The 20,131-nt window shown below is 43.4% G+C and overlaps 1 protein-coding gene across 1 annotated transcript in view; it reads right to left on the minus strand.

Moving 5' to 3' along the window:
- The window catches only part of LOC309647551 (ATP-binding cassette sub-family C member 4-like), a gene marked incomplete at its 5' end in the record, with an annotated part of 133,275 nt that overhangs the window by 85,232 nt on the left and 27,912 nt on the right, over positions 1–20,131 (minus strand). The window contains 6 exon segments of the mRNA XM_082434981.1: positions 5,479–5,625; positions 7,522–7,616; positions 7,912–7,949; positions 8,753–8,893; positions 10,231–10,440; positions 14,060–14,156. Coding sequence (XP_082291107.1) covers positions 5,479–5,625; positions 7,522–7,616; positions 7,912–7,949; positions 8,753–8,893; positions 10,231–10,440; positions 14,060–14,156 — 728 coding nt within the window.

Here is a 20,131-nt window from a genome sequence, read left to right on the forward strand (position 1 = left end):
CAGTACCATATTGTCGTGATTACTGTAGCTCTGTAGTATAGTCTGAAGTCAGGGAGTCTGATTCCTCCAGCTCTGTTTTTTCCCCTCAAGATTGCTTTCGCTATATGGGGTCTTTTTTGTCTCCATATAAATTTTAAGATGTTTTGTTCTAGTTCTGTAAAAAATGCCATTGGTAATTTGATAGGGATTGCATTGAATCTGTAGATTGCTTTGGGTAGTATAGTCATTTTCACAATACTGATTCTTCTAATCCAAGAACATGGTATATCTCTCCATCTGTTGGTATCATCTTTAATTTCTTTCATCAGTGTCTTATAGTTTTCTGAGTACAGGTCTTTTACCTCCTTAGGTAGGTTTATTCCTAGGTATTTTATTCTTTTTGTTGCAATGCTGAATGGGATTGTTTCTTTAATTTCTTTCTGATCTTTCGTTGTTAGTGTATAGGTATGCAAGAAATTTCTGTGCATTAATTTTGTATCCTACAACTTTACCAAATTCATTGTTTAGCTCTAGTAGTTTCCTGGTGGCATCTTTAGGACTTTCTACGTATAGTATCATGACAACTGCAAACAGTGATAATTTTACTTCTTCTTTTCCAATTTGTATTCCTTTTATTTCTTTTTCTTCTCTGATTGCCGTGGCTAGGATTTCCAAAACTATGTTGAATAATAGTGGCGAGAGTGGACATCCTTGTCTTGTTCCTGATCTTAGAGAAAATGCTTTCAGCTTTTCCCCATTGAGTATGATGTTGGCTGAAGGTTTGTCGTATATGGCCTTTATTATGTTGAGGTAGGTTCCCTCTATGCTCACTTTCTGGAGAGTTTTTATCATAAATGGGTGTTGAATTTTGTCAAAAGCCTTTTCTGCATCTATTGAGATGATCATATGGTTTTTATGCTTCAATTTGTTAATATGGTGTATTACATTGATTGATTTGCATATATTGAAGAACCTTTGCATCCCTGGGATAAATCCCACTTGATCATGGTGTATGATCCTTTTAATGTGTTGTTGGATTCTGTTTGCTAGTATTTTGTTGAGGATTTTTGCATCTATATTAATCAGTAATATTGGTCTGTAATTTTCTTTTTTTGTAGTATCTTTGTCTGGTTTTGGTATCAGGGTGATGGTGGCCTCGTAGAATGAGTTTGGGAGTGTTCCTTCCTCTGCAACTTTTTTGGATGAGTTTTGAGAAGGATGGGTGTTAGTTCTTCTCTAAATGTTTGATACAATTCACCTGTGAAGCCGTCTGGTACTGGACTTTTGTTTGTTGGAAGATTTTTTTTTTTTTTAAACATGTTGTGGTAATCATTTCACAATATAGGGAAGTCAGACTATTTTGCTTTACACCTTAAACATATAGTGATGTATGTAATTGTATAAAGAGTTGTTTATACAACTCACTGTGTAAAGACTTGGTTTTTTTTTTTTAATTTTTATTTATTTATTTATTTATTTACGGCTGTGTTGGGTCTTCGTTTCTGTGCGAGGGCTTTCTCTAGTTGCGGCAAGTGGGGACCACTCTTCATCGTGGTGCACGGGCCTCTCATTATCGCAGCCTCTCTTGTTGCGGAGCACGGGCTCCAGACGTGCAGGCTCAGTAATTGTGGCTCACGGGCCTAGTTGCTCCGTGGCATGTGGGATCCTCCCAGACCAGGGTTCGAACCCGTGTCCCCTGCATTGGCAGGCAGATTCTCAACCGCTGCGCCACCAGGGAAGCCCTGTTTGTTGGAAGATTTTTAATCATCGTTTCAATTTCTTTACTTGTGATTGGTCTGTTCATATTTTCTATTTCTTCCTGGTTCAGTCTTGGAAGGTTATACCTTTCTAAGAATTAGTCCATTTCTTCCAGGTTGTCCATTTTATTGGCATAGAGTTGCCTGTAGTAGTCTCTTAGGATGCTTTGTATTTCTGTGGTGTCTGTTGTAACTTCTCCTGTTTCATTTCTAATTTTATTAATTTGAGTCCTCTCCCTCTTTTTCTTGATGAGTTTGGCTAAAGGTTTATCAATTTTGTTTATCGTCTCAAAGAACCAGCTTTTAGTTTCATTGATCTTTGTTATTGTTTTCTTTGTTTCTATTTCATTTACTTCTGCTCTGATCTTTATGATTTCTTTCCTTCTATTAACTTTGGGTTTTGTTTGTTCTTCTTTCTCTAGTTCCTTTAGGTGTAAGGTTAGGTTGTTTATTTGAGATTTTTCATGTTTCTTGCAGTAGAATTGTATTGCTATAAACTTCCCTCCTAGAACTGCTTTTGCTGCATCCCATAGGTTTTGGATCATCGTGTTTTCATTGTAATTTGTCTCTAGGTATTTTTTGAATTCCTCTTGAATTTCTTTAGTGATCTCTTGGTTATTTAGTAGCATATTGTTTAGCTTCCATTTGTTCACGTTTTTTATGGTCTTCTTCCTGTAATTTATTTCTAATTTCATAGCATTGTGGTCAGAAAAGATGCTTAATATGATTTCGATTTTCTTAAATTTACTGAGGCTTGATTTGTGACCCAAGATGTGATCTATCCTGGAGAATGTTCTGTGTGCACTTGAGAAAGTGTAATCTGCTGTTTTTGGATGGAATATCCCATAAGTATCAATTAAATCTATCTGGTCTATTGTGTCATTTAAAGCTTGTGTTTATTAATTTTCTATCTTGATGATCTGTCCATTGGTGTAAGTGAGGTGTTAAAGTCGCCACTATTATTGTGTTACTGTCGATTTCCTCTTTTATAGCTGTTAGCATTTGCCTTATGTATTGAGGAGCTCCTATGTTGGGTTCACATATATTTATAATTGTTATATCTTCTTCTTGGATTGATCCCTTGATCATTATATAGGGTCCTTCCTTGTCTCTTGTAACATGTTTTATTTTAAAGTCTATGCTATCTGATATGAGTATTGCTACTCCAGCTTTCTAGTGATTTCCACTTGATGGAATATCTTTTTCCATCCCCTCACTTTCAGTCTGTATGGGTCCCTAGTTCTGAAGTGGGTCTCTTGTAGACAGCATATATACAGGTCTTGTTTTTGTATCCATTCAGCCAGTCTTTGTCTTTTGGTTGGAGCATTTAATCCATTCACATTTAAGGTAATTGCCAATATGCATGTTTCTATTACCATTTCCTTAATTTTGGGCAGTTTGTTTTTGTAGGTCCTTCTCTTCTCTTGTGTTTCCCACTTAGAGAATTTCCTTTAGCATTTGTTGTAGAGTTGGTTTGGTGGTGCTGAGTTCTCTTAGCTTTTTATTGTTTGTAACACTTTTGATTTCTCCATAGAATCTGAATGAGATCCTTGCTGGGTAGAGTATTCTTGGTTGAGGTTCTTCCCTTTCATCACTTTAAATATATCGTGCCACTCCCTCCTGGCTTGCAGAGTTTCTGCTGAGAAATCAGCTGTTAACCTTGCGGGAGTTCCCTTGTATGTTATTTGTCATTTTTCCCATGTTGCTTTTAATAATTTTTCTTTGTCTTTAATTTTTGTCAGTTTGATTACTATGTGTCTCGGCATGTTTCTGCTTGGGTTTATCCTGCTTGGGACTCTCTGTGCTTCCTGGACTTGGGTGGCTATTTCCTTTCCCATGTTAGGGAAGTTTTTGACTGTAATCTCTTTGAATATTTTCTCAGGTCCTTTCCCTCTCTCTTCTCCTTCTGGGACCCCTATAATGCAAATGTAGGTGTGTTTAATGTTGTTCCAGAGGTCTCTTAGGCCACCTTCATTTCTCTTTTCTTTATTCTGTTCCGCAGCAGTGATTCCCACCATTCTGTCTTCCAGGTCACTTATCCGTTCTTTCTGCCTCAGTTATTCTACTACTGATCCCTTCTAGTGTATTTTTCATTTCAGTTATTGTATTGTTCATCTCTGTTTGTCTGTTCTTTAATTCTTCTAGGTCTTTGTTAAATATTTCTTGCATCTTCTCAATCGTTGCCTCCATTCTTTTTCCGAGGTCCTGGATCATCTTCACTATAATTATTCTGAATTCTTTTTCTGGAAGGTTGCCTATCTCCACTTCATTTAGCTGTTTCTCTGGGGTTTTATGTTGTTCCTTCATCTGGGACATAGTCGTCTGCCTTTTCATTTTGTCTACATTTTTATGATTGTGGTTTTCATTCCATAGGCTGCAGGATTGTAGTTCTTGCTTCTGCTGTCTGCCCTCTGGTGGATGAGGCTATCTAAGAGTCTTGTGCAAGCTTCCTGATGGGAGGGACTGGTGGTAGGTAGAGCTGGGTGTTGCTCTGGTGGGCAGAGCTCAATAAAACTTTAATCTGCTTGTCTGCTGATTGGCAGGGCTGAGTTCCCTCCCTGGTGGCTGTTTGGACTGAGACAACCCAGCACTGAAGACTACAGGCTCTTTGGTGGGGCTAATGGCAGACTCCAGGTGGGCTCTCGCCAAAGAGTACTTCCCAGAACTTCTGCTGCCAGTGTCCTTGTTCCCGTGGTGAGCCACAGCCACCCCCTGCCTCTGCAGGAGACCCTCCAACACTAGCAGGTAGGTCTGGTTCAGTTTCCTATGGGGTCACTGCTCCTTCCCCCTGGGTCCTCGTGCGCACACTACTTTGTGTGTGCCCTCCAAGTGTGGAGTCTCTGTTTCCCCCAATCCCATCAATGTCCTGCAATCAAATCCCGCTGGCCTTCAAAGTCTGATTCTGTGGGGATTCCTGCTCCCATTGCTGGACCCCCAGGTTGGGAAGCCTGACGTAGGGCTTAGTACCTTCACTCCAGTGGGTGGACTTCTGTGGTATAATTGTTCTCCAGTTTGTGAGTCGCCCACCCAGCGGTAATGGGATTTGATTTTACTGTGATTGTGCCCCTCCTACCGTCTCACTGCAGTTTCTCCTTTGTCTTTGGATGTGGGGTATCTTTTTTGGTGAGTTCCAGTGGCTTCCTGTCGATGACTGTTCAGCAGTTAGTTGTGATTACGGTGCGCTCACAAGAAGTAGTAAGCACATGGCCTTCTACTCTGCCATCTTGAACCACTCTCATTACCATTTTAGGTAAACCTCAAAGTTATAGGCACATGTCAGAGCACTGTGATCCCAGAAATCGATGGGAAATGAAAGAAAGAAACACACAGCCTGTCTTGTGTAGAGATTCTTTGTAAGAAGTTCCTTCTGAGGGGACAACCTAGCTTAACACTATGTGACACAGCCAACGTTTTAGCAACTCGTCAACAACATTGAAACACATTTATATTGAATGTAGGGTGTTTCATACGCCACACAAAAAATGGATTCCTAAATCATTCTGCAAAGTGCATGTTCATTTATCTTTCCACACACACATAAATTGGAACGAAAGCTTATATGATCTTATATTCAGATTTTCTCTGGTAGGAAAAAAATATCAGTAAAGCTTTTTGTACAAGATGGAACAACATGCACAGTGATTTTCTCCCAAGAATCTCCTCCAATTTCAATATCAAATGTAATCAGGCACTAAATGCATTAACAAGACATATATGCTGAGAAACTTGGTGTCCGACTTACCTATTGGATTTGTATCAAAGAACAATACCGGAACTCTCAAAATGGACTCCAACATTTTGTTGTGCCGAATTTGTGAAGAATTAACAAGAAGGCAGAATATCAACAGAGATCTTGTGATGCCGAAAAGGACAGTACCTACAGTTAGCACTGAAATAAAGAAACATCATTCAGCACAAGATCTCTGCCTTTCCTTCCATGATGCTAAAGCATGGCAGGCAGTTTATAAAGAAATTATGTATTTTATTTTATAAATATAATTTATATATAAATTCATAAATAGAATATAGAATAAATTTATATATATAATGGATTATTTAAGTATTTAATACATTCACAAGATACATTTATAAGGAAGAATATAAAAATCACTATGTTCCTCTCATTAAACAGAAACCACATGGGAAAAAAAATCATGTGTAAACCACAATTTCATTCTATGCTTTCCTAATTCAATTACAAGTTCTAATAAAAACCAGAAGAAAGAAAATTATAAAAAGTAGTTGATCTTCCTTTTTCCGTATTTCAAATCTTACTAATTAAAACATGTCCCATAATCTAAAATTGAGGAATGCTTTGGTACCATCATGAATTAACAGGGAACAGGAGAAATGATTTACCATTTCCTTGTAAATGGTAAATTTACATCGAAATTTAATTCCACGTAAAGTAGTTAATTCCATGCCCAAGTAGCTTTAAAGAGTATGAAAACATCATATTAAGTTGCAAGCAGAAAATCTCTTAAATAATTGAATTGCAAGAAAATACAAATTATATTTTAACATGACATAACTAATCTAAATGAGCAACTAATCTCTAAGTGTTTTATAGAAATGCAAAGCATTTGGAAATGAACATAATCACTCAAACTTATATTTTATTAACAACATAAATGAGTACCTGCTATGCATATAAAAATTAAAATATCCCTCCTAACATCTCTTGAACAGACAATGCTAAATAGAGTGGACATAACTTCTATAATAAATATCCCATCAAGTACATTTTTCCTCCCCTCCAGCTGACACATCACTTATTTCAACTCTGAAAGCTGCTCAAATTCCTGAACTCCATCAACATGCATTTGCCTTAGCCCATCATTCTATGTGAATGTATAACAGATTCCCTTTCTTCTTCCTTTAAGTTCCCATAGTCCACCAATTCAGAAGGTAAACAACTAATGGATTTAGGTTTTTTAGCAAGAGATCAACACAATAAACACCAAATTTCAATGTGTGGGTTCTTACAAAGATATCACACTCTATCTCTGCAGAAAGCTTGTATGAGGGTTTCCCATGGGAATATTTAATATTTTAGATGAGTATTTCCTCTAAAAAGTATGTTACACTACATGTATTCTAAGCACTCTTTTGAAAGCAGAGAGCCATGTTAATATTAGTCTAGCAAGCCACATGCTAAATTAATCACACAGTTGCGGACACGATAACATTGTAATTTCAAGGTAAGAAAGAGAAGCAATCCTAATTCCCAGACACTGAACTTCTCCTTGCTTAGCTTCCCTCTTAAGTAATTAGTGAAGCCCAAGAGATGAGCAGTATGGAGAAAGGGGGCTTTGCATACCTGTGAGGAAATAATGCTTTTATTTGGGGGCCCCTGCTGCCAAAGGATTCATCCAAGTTCAATAAAAGCCAGGTTTTTTTCAGACAGAATTGGAACAACCTGAACCACACGGTGGGGATCTGTTTCTAATCCTCTTGCCCATCCATCTAATGAGATAAGATTTTGCTGAAGCAACATACTAGAATAGACAATAGCCACATACTTCTAGTGGCTGATTTTCTGAATGTGCAATCCTGGATTAACTTCCAAAATCCAGTACAGAGCAAATTAAGAGTCTTCATTCAACCTCTTTGTTCTAGTAGATTTTAAAAATTATCATTCTAATTAATTCACAGAGTAAATGCAACTCAGACTCTTAACCCGCTAAGACATTACTAAATTACTCCTGGAAGCCCTAGTTGTTCACACAGGCTCATTGTAAGCACCTCAGACTCTTGAATAATAGGCCAGATTACTCGATTCTACCTGAATAAACTGTAAAGTACCAGTCAGGATCAGGGACCACAATTAGGTTTCCTTGTCCATACACCATGGCATACAGTGCACTCTGTCCATTCGCCCTATGGAACAGGGAAGAAAAAAATATTATGCTATGGATAGAATTTAGATAAATAACAACCAAAAAAACCCCTCAATTTGGAAGAAGTGTTTTATGCTGGAAAATGGTTCCCAGCTCACAAGGCCCTGTGTCCATCTACCTTATAAAGACTCGATTTGAATCATGACAGCAGGGGAAACTACGTGAGGATCAGAAGAGGGGGCTGAACAAGCCCCATCTCTCCCCCATGACTGTGTGGGAAACTGCAGCTTCTTGTTGATTTTACAGCACTTTGGGTCAGACCAGGAATCACTCACCAGTATGAAAGCCACCAATCCTGAAGGACGTAGGCAACCTGGAGCAGGAAACAACAATCACTCAAACACTGACATTACTGACCCCCTCAAAACCCCACTCACTAGAGTGGGTGATGGAAAGGCTCCAGAGAACGGAGACGGTCCTTCCAGCTCAGGTCAGTGGCAAGCCCCACATCCCAGATAACCACAGGTCAGGGAAGGGCATGTGACATTTTAAAATCTCTAAAAGACATCCTTTCTTTCCTAAAAGCTCTCTATCATGCACATGTGACACCAGAAAGCCTCACTTATTTTGCTCCCCACAGATACCGCATTTCAACGCAAATCCAAGTGGACGGCAAAATGCAGTAGTAATAGTGTAAATGTCGGGATTTTTTTGAAGGAAAAACGCTTGACGGGTACTGGGACGGTCAGTTTGCTGTGTCAGCTTGGCCAGGCCAGTGTCCAGTGATTCAACCAAACGCTCGGCTAGATACTGCTGTGAAGGTATTTTGTAGATGTGCTTCACATCTACAGTCAGTCGACTTAAGTAAAGGAGGTCACCCTCAACAACGCGGTGGGCCTCATCCAGCCAGTCAAAGGCCTTAACAGGAAAACCTGAGGCTTCCTGGAAAAGGAAGAAATTCTGCCTCAAGACTGCAGGGTCAGCGGCCTGAATCAGCCCGCAGGCCTGCCTGACTGATTTCATACTCACCCAGCTAGATCCCACAGTCTCACGAGCCAATTCTTTGAAATAAATCTCTTAATATACATATTAAAAACAATAATAAAATAAATACAGTATAAATAGTACATATATATCAAGTTGAGGGCACAAACCAAAATAAATGTCCTTACTTACCCGAGCTGCGATGTTTACTAGAATAAGGAAAACGATGATACGCCAGTGAGCATCAGATGTGAAGTAATTCACGTAGGTCTTCAAGTGAACTCTTCCCTCCGAACAGCTCTCCAGTGCTAGTGTAACCTGTATATTCTCAGTCTGCGAGGCAAAAATGACAGTGAGAGACAAAATTTTAAATAATGAACCCCGAATTTTAGAAGTTCAACAATTCGCTCCACTGCAAAGCTGTGGAAAAACAGACACAACTCATACGCTGGTAGGAGTGCAAGATGGTCCGTCTCCTACAGAGAAGGATGTGGAAGTATCTGGCAAAACCATGTATGCATTCACCCTTGGACCCAGCCATCCTACTCCTAGGAATCTATGAGAAACAAGGAAACATCATTTGCACAAAGTTATTCACTGTTGGGTGGCTTTGCTTTAAATCGATCATGGGCCTCAGCACACACACAACATACCTGATTCAAGTATAAATGCAGAAGCTTATTCCAAAATAATACACTAAATGATATGGAGCTAATGTATCCCTCTAGATTATTTGTGTCACTCAATGATGGAAACATAAAACATACTCGGGGCTCAAAATACTAGCCAGATACAGTAAACTGAGTTCACACGGTGAGCTGGAGTAATGTGAGTCTGGATAGCAGGGGAACAGCATGTGATCAGAACCCACTTGGTTCCTGAATTTCAGAGAGTGATTCCTGAGTTTGGAATGTGAGGGACTAATCTACATACTTGTCAGAATCATCCAGGATCCTGGGTTTGGATAGTGAGGGTTTGGATATCAAGGAACACCTGTGTATGTTTTTAAGGGAGATCTAGTGCATTTCTGTCTGGAGGACTTAAAATGCATTATAGAGTCACAGGAGCCAAGGATGTCCTGGGCTGGCCACTGGGATTGAAGGTGGATAAGATGTGGTTCTTGGTCTTGAATGGTAAGAAAGGAAGATGGGAACTAATTCCAAACTGTCTGTTGTATGTCAGGTCCTTTGCACAGGCTACCTCTGGCCTATCACAGACCATCTGACAAGGGGGCAAAATAATACCATGAGTCACCTACAGTGCCAGTTAACACATAGGAAAGCAGCTGATTTAATTTGGGCCACAGCAGGACTCCATATAAGGAGGTCTTAACATTACGCCTCTAGATGCATAAAGGAAGCCAAGAGCCAACAGAGCAAGTAGGATGTAACTATGGTAAACTGAAGAGTTCTCATGTCAGTGTGAGCCACATACACCCAGAAATTCATAGCAGTACACCCACTACTGATCTCCATAAGATTCTCCATCCTACACCCAAGGGAGAACCCCATTCAGGGAGCAATTTAATTCTACCAATTCCATGGAATAAGGCCTTGGAAACTTAGGATCTACTTTGGGACAAACAAAGATGTCATGAGCAGAGCAGACTGAAGGTCCATGAGTCCACCAAGAGTGGACAGACCAGGGCATTTGCAGGATGAGAAACTCACATCTTGGTCCTCTGGAGCGGCATCTTGCAACGAGGGTCTGGAAGACTGTTGAGACCAAACTGAAGACTCAGAGGTCTGATTCCTCAGAGTGGGAGTTCCTGGAACTGGAGACAGTTCAGCCTGCTCATTCACCTTCTTTAAAAGGATATCTTCAAAATCTACCCCAGATTTCGGAAATGTAGCGTAAGTCCCCTTTTGCACTATTTTGCCCTAAAATAAAGAATTTTAGAGGAATACATTTGCATTTGATAATACTAATCTATTCTAAATACCAATCAAGAAAAGTTAACTGGTCTTAAATTATGGTTTTCCTAAGAAAATGATCCTTAGGTTTGGAATTCTGGTTGACAAATCTACTTCAATTCAACTCGAAAAAGAACTGAGCATTCTGATCTCTGCCAAACCCTGTGTTATGTACTGGGGGATATGAAAGAAATGTGTGCTCATGTGTTAAAAATGAAGGCTACTGACATAACTACCGTGGGAACTTCAGGAATCAAAAAGCACAGAGGCTGGTGATATTATCAACACGGTCTGTTTAGACAACATGGAAATTGAAAGAAGCCTCATGTGACAAGCAGGATTTAAAAAAACAGTCAATTGGGAAGGATATTCCAGGAAAGAAACTTAAGACTGAGCTTCCTTGGTGGCGCAGTGGTTGAGAATCTGCCTGCCGATGCAGGGGACACGGGTTCGAGCCCTGCTCTGGGAAGATCCCACATGCCGCGGAGCAACTAGGCCCGTGAGCCACAACTACTGAGCCTGCGCATCTGGAGCCTGTGCTCCGCAACAAGAGAGGCCGCGACAGTGAGAGGCCCGTGCACCGCGATGAAGAGTGGCCCCCACTTGCCGCAACTAGAGAAAGCCCTCGCACAGAAACGAAGACCCAACACAGCCAAAAATAAATAAATAAATAAATAAAAATTAAAAAAAAAAAAAAAAAAAAGAAACTTAAGACTGACCCAGGGGTGGGCACGAGCACATCTGCATAGGTAAGGGTGACTCATCAAATCTTCGCTGACCATTGTCATAGTATCATGTGCCCCACTGAGACGAGCAATGTAGGAACCAGCCCTGGACAGAGAACCCACGAGCTGCATCTTCATGGTCTTCACAACTGCCCCACAAACACAGGAAATTCCCAACTGAAAATTCAATATTTCAGCTGATGAAATAACTAATAAACAAGGAGGCCACGAGACCGGGGTGGCTCTAATGCCTTGGCAGCCTGTGCCAGCAAACGAAAACCTAAGCCAGAATCAATCACAAGCAGCCAACCAGGCTTCCCCAAATCAGGCAACTGCTTAAGCTACAGCCAATCAAATCATTTTCTTTGAACATGTGTAACACATCATTGCACAGTTTCCCTCCCTTACAAAGTTATATAAAATAATGTGCAGATGTTTTCACTATTTTCTGACCCCATGAAACAAGACTCAGCTGATTCACTCAGTGGCAAACAAAATACTGGGCAAAATTCCAGGATGAAAAACTAATTAAAGTAGGGTATGTCTGGTTAAGACAGGTCAGGTAAAGAAGGAGGCCCACGACCCCAGCTGGTACCCCTCTCATTCTATCCCCTGAGGTGGTCCCCTAGGAGAAGCCCAATGAAGCCTTTGGGCGTTGTCTGATACGGCAGAATTAGGAAATTATTCATGATACACTGTGTCTTGTTCCGCTTGGGAGGCAAAATTCATACACCTTATTTCATGAAATTATCACTTTCCACTTAGTATCTGTAAGATGCACAAGGAAACAACTAATGGTACAAAGGCAGCAATTTTACTCGGCAGCCAATCACTGATCATTCTGAGGGGACGAGGGGACAGTCATGCCCTCTCTGCTCTGAGGGACCAGACAGTAAGGATGGACCCCAACTCATCCAAGGGTGTTCACCAGCGGACAAATGGTTGTTCTGACAGTAGTAAAACTGAGGGTAGTATCCTCAAAAGAAGCAGTAAGGGGACCCTAAAACATCCAGGGACTGGCTAAATAGGTTATTCTCCTGCCCACTGATTCTGTGCTCATAATAGTGCCAATGCTGGGGTTCTATACACTAGTATCACCCGCTCTGCGCATGAAATCAACGGCTCTCAAGCTTGAGAGATCTGAGCCCCCCATTCCTGGAGGAGTAGAGAAGAGTTGACCGTGGAATTGCTTCTAGAGAGGTAGAGGTTCTGCATTTTAATATCCTACTTGGAGCAGAAATTCATTTGATAAGTCAGGAAGTTTACCAATTGGCCTATTGGAACAGACGGTGGTTAAGGATGGAGGTGCTGAGGCACAGAGGCAAACAAGCCAAGGAGTGAAGCATCAAACCACCACCAAGTCTGAAAAATTCTCACTCATCTCCAATCCACCCCTAACCATGCTAGGAGTTGTGGGTTGAATGGTGCCCCTCTCCAAAAAAAAGATACGTTCAAGCTATAAACGTGACACCTGTAAAGGTGACCTTAAAGACCCTTGGAAACAGGGTCTTTGCAGATGTAATCAAGTTAAGATGAGGTCATATTGAGTAGGGTGGCCCTAAATCCAATATGACTGATGTCCTTATGAGAAGAGAAGAGACTCAGACAGACACGGGGACAATGGCCACGTGACATCAGAGGCAGAGACTACAGTCCTGCAGCTGTAAGCCAAGGAACCACAAGGAAGGCTGGTGAACCCCAGAAGCTGGAAGGGAGGATTCTCCCCTAGAGCCTTCAGGGAGAGCACAGCCCTGCCAGCACCTTGATTTGGGACCTGTAGCCTCCAGAACAGTGAGATGATAAATTTCTGTTGCTTTAAGCCACCCAGTTTGCAGTACTTTGTTATGGCAGCTCCAGAAACTGATACACTAGCCTGAGCCCGCACTTCTGTCTTCTCAACTGTACTAAGATTTCTAACTGCTTTTGCTGTCGCCCCTCCAGTGAACATCAGAGGAATCTTTTAAATCACACATCAGACCACGTCACTCCTCTGCTCTGGACCATCCAGTGGCTTCCATCCCACTTCCTGGCCCACTGCCCGCTGCTCAGAGACCAGCGCCCTCCACGTCCCCTGCTCACTCTCCTCAGACACGCTGGCCTTCCTGCCATTCCTCCAACCTGCCAGGTCAGCTCCTTCCTTAGGACCCCCCTCCCCCAGGTGCCTGGATGGCCCTCACCTTCGTGTCACTCAGGCCCTGAGAGGCACCAGCTCCCCAGAGAGGCAGTCAGGATATCAGCCCCACCCCCTCTCTCTTTCATCACATCTGTCCCCATAAGAACAGAAGCCCCACGAAGGCAGGGCCTTGTCCTACCGCCGCACAGGCTCTCACGTGTATGGGGCACAGAAAGAGGCCTGGGCAGTGAGACCAGCAACTGGCTACACCAGCAGCGTGGGCGTCTCTAACTGGGGGTGCTTGCCTCCCTTCTGGTGTTAGTGGAAGATGCTCTTCAGGCAAACCAAGCATGACAATCACATGGATACAAACAGGTCTTAGCATCTCTAATTTCCAAATACTAACACTCTTTGACTTAAGTTGTGGAAAGGAAACACAAATAGTTCTAAATAAAATAGCATCATTACACTCAATAAATTTCACTACAACAGTGATAATTCAGTAACTCTGCGGCAGCACTTTCATATACTTTAGGGTTTATGTGGCCTAGGGTGTGACAGTGACATTTCTACAGGTCTTCGGATTCATCCTCAAAGGCGTGAATACCAGCTCTGAGAAGAAGGGGGCATAAAACTGAGGGAGAAGAGGCTGTTTACCATGAACTCAAGGAGAGTGACCTGATGGGGGGTGTGGCCTTCAACACACCTGAGTGCTAGCAAGTTCCACAGGCTTCTAGAAACTGCTTACATCTTTCAATACCAGAATCTGACTTGCATCTTTTAGGTACTGCAACTGATGAGTCACTAGGATTGTGATCTTCTCGTGCAAGGCTTGGCGAATACACCTACAAATGTAAAAGGTACAGCATGCAAAAGCACATTAGTGGAGGTGCTCCAAACTGAAAACCTGTATTTGGAAACATAATGAGACAAAGACAACACAGCAGTCAAAGGTGTGTAGTTTAAATACCAGTATAAATAATACCAATTAAATATAAATATAAGTCAATGATTCTGACTAGGCCTCAAATGCATCAGCAGCAAACTTGAATCTAGCTCTGCTAAAAAATTCTAAAAAGCAGTCCAGTGAAAGAGGCACCAACAGCTAAGTTTTTTTTTTTTTCTTTCAAAAACTCAGCTTAACAATTATTTACAGGTTTCATAATGAAAAACAATTGAGCAATACTGAGATTCCAAAACTTGACTGAACCAAAACACTACTTTATCACCTTGTGGGAACGGGAGAAGACGGATTGATGTCATATAAAAATGGGTACATTTTTCTGATTATTTATGACATATAATGTACATATTAACAACCAAATAATTAATAGATTCTTGGTAACCTTTGCCAGAGTGCATTTTCTAGACACTTCTTCCCAGAGAATATTAGATAGAAAATGAATGCTAGCGTGGCCTCAGTCAGTCGCTACAACATTCCCAGTCCCATCCAGGAAGCAAATCCTTTTTCATTAGGACTGAACACCTTCCAAATATGAAAGTGAAAGAACAGAATCCAAACGGCACAAATCACAGTGGAAATTATCCAACAGCTCAAAGACATAGCAGTGCTCTATAGCCAAGACCGCTGTGTGATCAGCCCACCCGAGACGGCTGTTCTCGTGCTCTCTGCCCATCCCTGCTCATCCAGGGCCTGCTTCACCTACACCCCAATCACGTGACTGGCCTTCCTACACACCTGCCCCAGGCCCCAGCCAGTGACTGTGCCAGCTTCAGCTCAGAACGCTCCACTATGCTACCAAAGGGGCAGCCAGGGCTGTGCTCCTTCCCTGGTTCCCATGGTAACCGATGAGCCAGCCTGATGTCCATTCCCCTGTAACCGGTAATCCTCCCTCTCCCCCGCCTCCCCGCCAGGAGCCCAGACTGCTGCCGTGTCCACCACACACGGTGGGGTGTCCCTCCAGGACCTTGCTTCAGACATGGAAGCTCGCCGTGGCCACTGAACCATCCGTGTCTCTGTCGCTGACTCTGGGCTCTTTCTCAGGTCTCAGCTGGGCAAGCACAGGCCCTGCAGGCTGCGGGGTGCAGCCCAACAAACACCCTCTGTACCCAACCTTACGTGTGTGTTCACAGTAACCCCTCAGACTGCTCCACCTTTTAAATGCGGACCCCTAGGGACTCAGCCCCAGTCCCATCCCACAAGGGTCAACGACCCCTCCAGGGAAGTGAGTAGCCGGGTCCGGGGCCCCGGTGACCACGGGCAGGGCTCCAGGCGTGTACTCTGGGTGCCTGAGCCCCTCGCAGAGCAAATCTCAGGGACCTGGGCCACAGCTCAGCCTGCTGAGTGAGCCAGATGCAGAGTCTGGAGGCAGCAGACTGCAGCTCAATCCCTCTCACGAGCCTGACAGCGTCAGACGAGCTACTAAACCTCAGTGTCTTCATCTCAAAACAAGGCCAATGACAACTCACCCACATGTTCTGAGAAATCAAACCACCAATCCGCTCAGTACACGTCAGCCCCCTCCTCCACTCCCTCCTAACCCACGTGCAGTCATGGGCTCTGGATTCAGGACAGAAAAGTCCTAAGGGGACACGGTGGACACTGGGTCTATGATCAGAAGCAAGAGCTCAGGATGTAGACACATACACCATTATGTCCAAAAGGATTCACTCTTCCCGTTGACATGTGTTAGTTCAGCTTTCGTACCTAAGTCTCTTAACTGAGTAAACCCGCCTTCAGTCTTAGTACTAAAGCTTTTCATGGAACTGTTTCTCCTTAATTCAAAATTACCTGCCGACAGTCCCTGAAGGTGGATGTTAATCCAATCTGAAGGTCTGCTGTGTCCAAGATGGAGCAACCCAAAAATTCTAAAATGTTTCCTTCCTAACATTCCATCACAGATGAGGTAATACAAATAATTACAATGAAGTCATCAGTTGATGACTTTAAATTTCTCCTAAATAATGCACTTTATCCAAATCTCTAGGAAATACTCTATTTTTCCAGTTTTTAGAATAAAGATTTCCAAGTCATGCCATAAAAATGATTCATTCAGCAACCAGTTGTTTAGCTGTTATTCCTATATAAGGGCTGTGTTAATCCTATAATCCTATATATAATCCTATATAAGGGCTATAATCCTATATATAATCCCATATGAGGGCTGTGTTAAGAGGGGACACACCCCACAGTAGAGGGGATACAAATAAGAAAGACAGAGTCCCACCTTCATTCCTTCAATCAGCAGAGGTTTGTTGAAGTGCCAGGCACTTGACCTACATCTGCAGGTCAGGAAAGCAGACACTACTCAGCACCGTGAACAGGGGGATACACTAAACAAGTATAGAAAATGCACTATCCGGCCGTGATGTGTGCTCTGAAGGAAAAGCAAGGGGGGCCGCTGTCTTAGACGGGGGTGACACGGGAGCCCTGAGACTATCTGGGGGAAAACATCCTGGAAAAAGTTACAGCGGGTCCAAGGGTCCTGGGACAGAACATGCTAGGCTAAGGAACCTTCATGCATTCACAGCTTCTAGGGGGTGGGGAGGACTGATACATGGTCAAGTGCAACCCACTGAGGGCTGTGGGAAGACAGAAGGGCACAGGCTCCCCCTGAAGGAACAGGAGGGAAAGGCAGGGGCTCTGGGACAGAGGGAGCAGTATCTATAGACAGACAGGTGTGAGAAAGGGCCCGTCACAAAGCCAGCGCAGCTGGAATGCCGAGTGGGTGTGAGGACCAGCTGGAAAGGCCGATGGGGGCAGATGGCAAAGAAGCTGGTTCTCCGTTTGAGGACCTGGAGCTGCAGCCTGAACATGAGGGGAGCCTGTGAAGGGCTGGAGCAGGAAGGGCGAGCTGTGTAGACGCAGCGTGGGCATCTGATCAGGACAGACCCGAAGAACTGATGACGCAGGAGGCGGGGGGTCTGGCGATGTGGGGTTCTCTGAACCAAAACGGGACCCACAGCTGGACACAGGTGAGACTGCATCAGTTCACCTAAGGCTGTAACCTTCTGAAGGTGATAGAATCCACTTAAGGTTTACAACGTGTAGTTGGAAAACTCACAAACCTTAACAACCTTCAATATATATTCATGACTGAAGGAAACCGTCAACAGCAAGTAGAAGTGCGAATGATTCACTTTAATACAAAGCACTCCCCCTTACTAAGCTTCGACATGACCACCATCTTTCATAGCATACTGTTCCATCCAATTTTCTAACTCGTTGAGAACATTCTCCAGGTGCTGCTGAGCGATTTCCTAAACTGCCTTCCTGCTCCCTGCCCTAAGTTTTCCAAAAAAATGTGGTTCTGATTAGCAAACAACAGTCTGAACAAGGTTGCTTCTATGAAGCGTACATCCAAGGTCACTAAATCCAAAAGGTTGGAAAGGACTTTATAAACGCCTCCTGTGCTGGAAGAAGAGCTTGGAAGAGCTTCTGTGATAAGCACACCAATCCGTGGCGATCAGAACACCTTCCTCTCTCCTCCCTGTGACACGGATGCAATGGCCAGCCGAAACTGTTCTCGGAGTGATGGAGAACTTGTGCAGACGCACACAAGACGGAGTGACAGACATCTGTGAATTCCGGGCAGGGCGCTGGGAACAGGGAGGCTGACCTACTCAAGACCCTCAAGGAGGGTGGGAGTGGGAACCTCTGTCACAGCACTAGTGCCTGCCACTGGACTCGTGACAAGACACAAGGCACTTCTCTAAGGGAAAATGCATCAAGTCACGATCAGGAGAGGGTGGGAAAGGCAGTCAGATCAGAGAGCTGGAGGCCATGCCACGTGTCAGCTGCACTGCTCTCTCGTGTTCTGAAAGATTCAATGCTACTGTGCACTTTTTGTGTGTGTGTTAAGATATACGTAACATGCAATTTACGTATATCTTAACACACACACAAAAAGTGCGACCCCTGCGTAGCAGACGTGGAATCCCAGCTCCTCGTGTCCAGAGCTCAGAGCCCCTCACCGCTCTCACTCTCACACTGCTGACTCTGCTGAGGTCTCTCTACTTCGCTATTCTGGACCTGCTGTAAATCAATCACGTCTCCCCAGATTCACCTGTTGACACCTTAGCTGCCAGTACCTTAGAATTTGGTGTCAGGGCCTTTAAAGAGGTAATTGTTATTCTTAATTAGGGTGGGGCTAATCCAATCTGACCGGTGTCCTTAGAAGAAGAGACTAAGACATAAGGACAGAGACACAGGGGTGCACGTGAACAGAGGAAAGACCAGAGGAAAAGACAGGACACAGTGAGGAGGATGCCATCAGAAGCCAAAGAGAGAGGTCTCAGCACAAACCAAACCTGCCCACACCTTGATCTTGGACTTCCAGCTTCCAGAACTGTGAGAAAACTAATTGCTATTGTTTAAGCTCCCCCCCATCTGTGACAGCTTGCTATAGACAATGTTGTGTCCTCAAAATTCATATACATTAAACCTAATCCCCACTGTGAAGGTACTGGAGATTGGGCAGTTGGGAGGCGAACAGGTCATGAGTGTAGAGCCTTCATGAACGGTATTAGTGCCCTTATAAAAGGGACCCACACAGCTCCCTCACCCCTTCCACCATATGAAGACACAGGAATCGGGCCCTCACCAGACACCAAATCTGCCAGCACCCTGACCTCGGACTTCCCAGCCTCCAGAACTGTGAGAGATAAACTTCTGTTATTTCTAAGCTGCCCAGTCTATGGTCTCCTGTGAGAGCAGCCTGGACAGACAGAGCCCTAGCAAACTAATACAGGACCTGACAGCGAGAATTTCCAGATAGCTTCTCTTTGCTGTACGACCTGCATCCTCCAGTCGAGGACGTGCCTGCTGTTCTTCTCACAGTCTTGCTTCTTCCCATATAGCAAAAGAAGCTGAATCCTATTTTCAGTGTCCACCTTTGCTTCTAATCTTCCTATTTAGCAAAAGGAACTGAATCCTATTCTCAGCCTCCACAAACCCTTCCCAGCCTGCAGGCCCACAGGCTACTTCCCGCTAAGGCCAGTGCACAGGGAGCTTTCCAACTTCACCTGAAAGCCTAGAGCTGCCCACTTCTACTTCCATTTAGCATTTACCATCCTATATCCAAACCCTCTAAACCGCGACTCTGCGGAACTTTCCCCAGGCATCTGTCTTAACAAGCTCCATAGAGACAGATTCCTTAGAGGCAGAAGTGAGAGCTGAACGTCTTAGTCTCCCTTATTCTGCCCCGTGTGGGTCCTTCCCCTCTCCTGGCTCACTGTTCTGCTTTGTAAACTAAGAGGTTTTGTGCAACAACATCTGTAAGGGCATGGATCTCAGTGCACACAGTAGGGCTTTCATAAGTGCAGCTGGAAGGGCTCGTTGGCTTTAACAAGGTGAACAACAGCAAGGCAACTAACCGTGGGGTAGATGTGGGTGCCGCTTCAGAAAAAGCAAGTTCACAAGGCTTTCAAAGAGGTCAGTCTAGATTCCAGAAGAGGTCTCAGTCAGCGTGTGTTAGGACACGTTATACACAGAAAAGCATCAGAACTGTTCTGCTTCAGGGGTTCAGTGGCCAAACAAGAGCCACTGACAACAAATTCCAGAAACTCAAAGTGAAAGTCAGGATTTCAGCCAGATTCCAGATACCTAGTTACAAATTCAAGTTAACCGTACACTGTGGGTCTAAGTATTAATTCTAATAAGCACGCATGAAGCAATGTTAAATGATTGAAGCCATACTTAGATGTGGAATAACTCATTATTAAATTTTAGACTGTATTAAGTATTTCCAAACCGACAGAATAATAAGGGTAAACCAACAAGGCCTTTCCACGGAAGCCCTATGTCACTACTGGAAACTTCGCTTCTGACGGGCCTTAAACAAATGATGGAGGAAAAGGA

The sequence above is a fragment of the Balaenoptera physalus genome, assembly GCF_965194825.1.
Source record: "Balaenoptera physalus genome assembly, chromosome: 18".
NCBI lineage: Eukaryota > Metazoa > Chordata > Mammalia > Artiodactyla > Balaenopteridae > Balaenoptera > Balaenoptera physalus.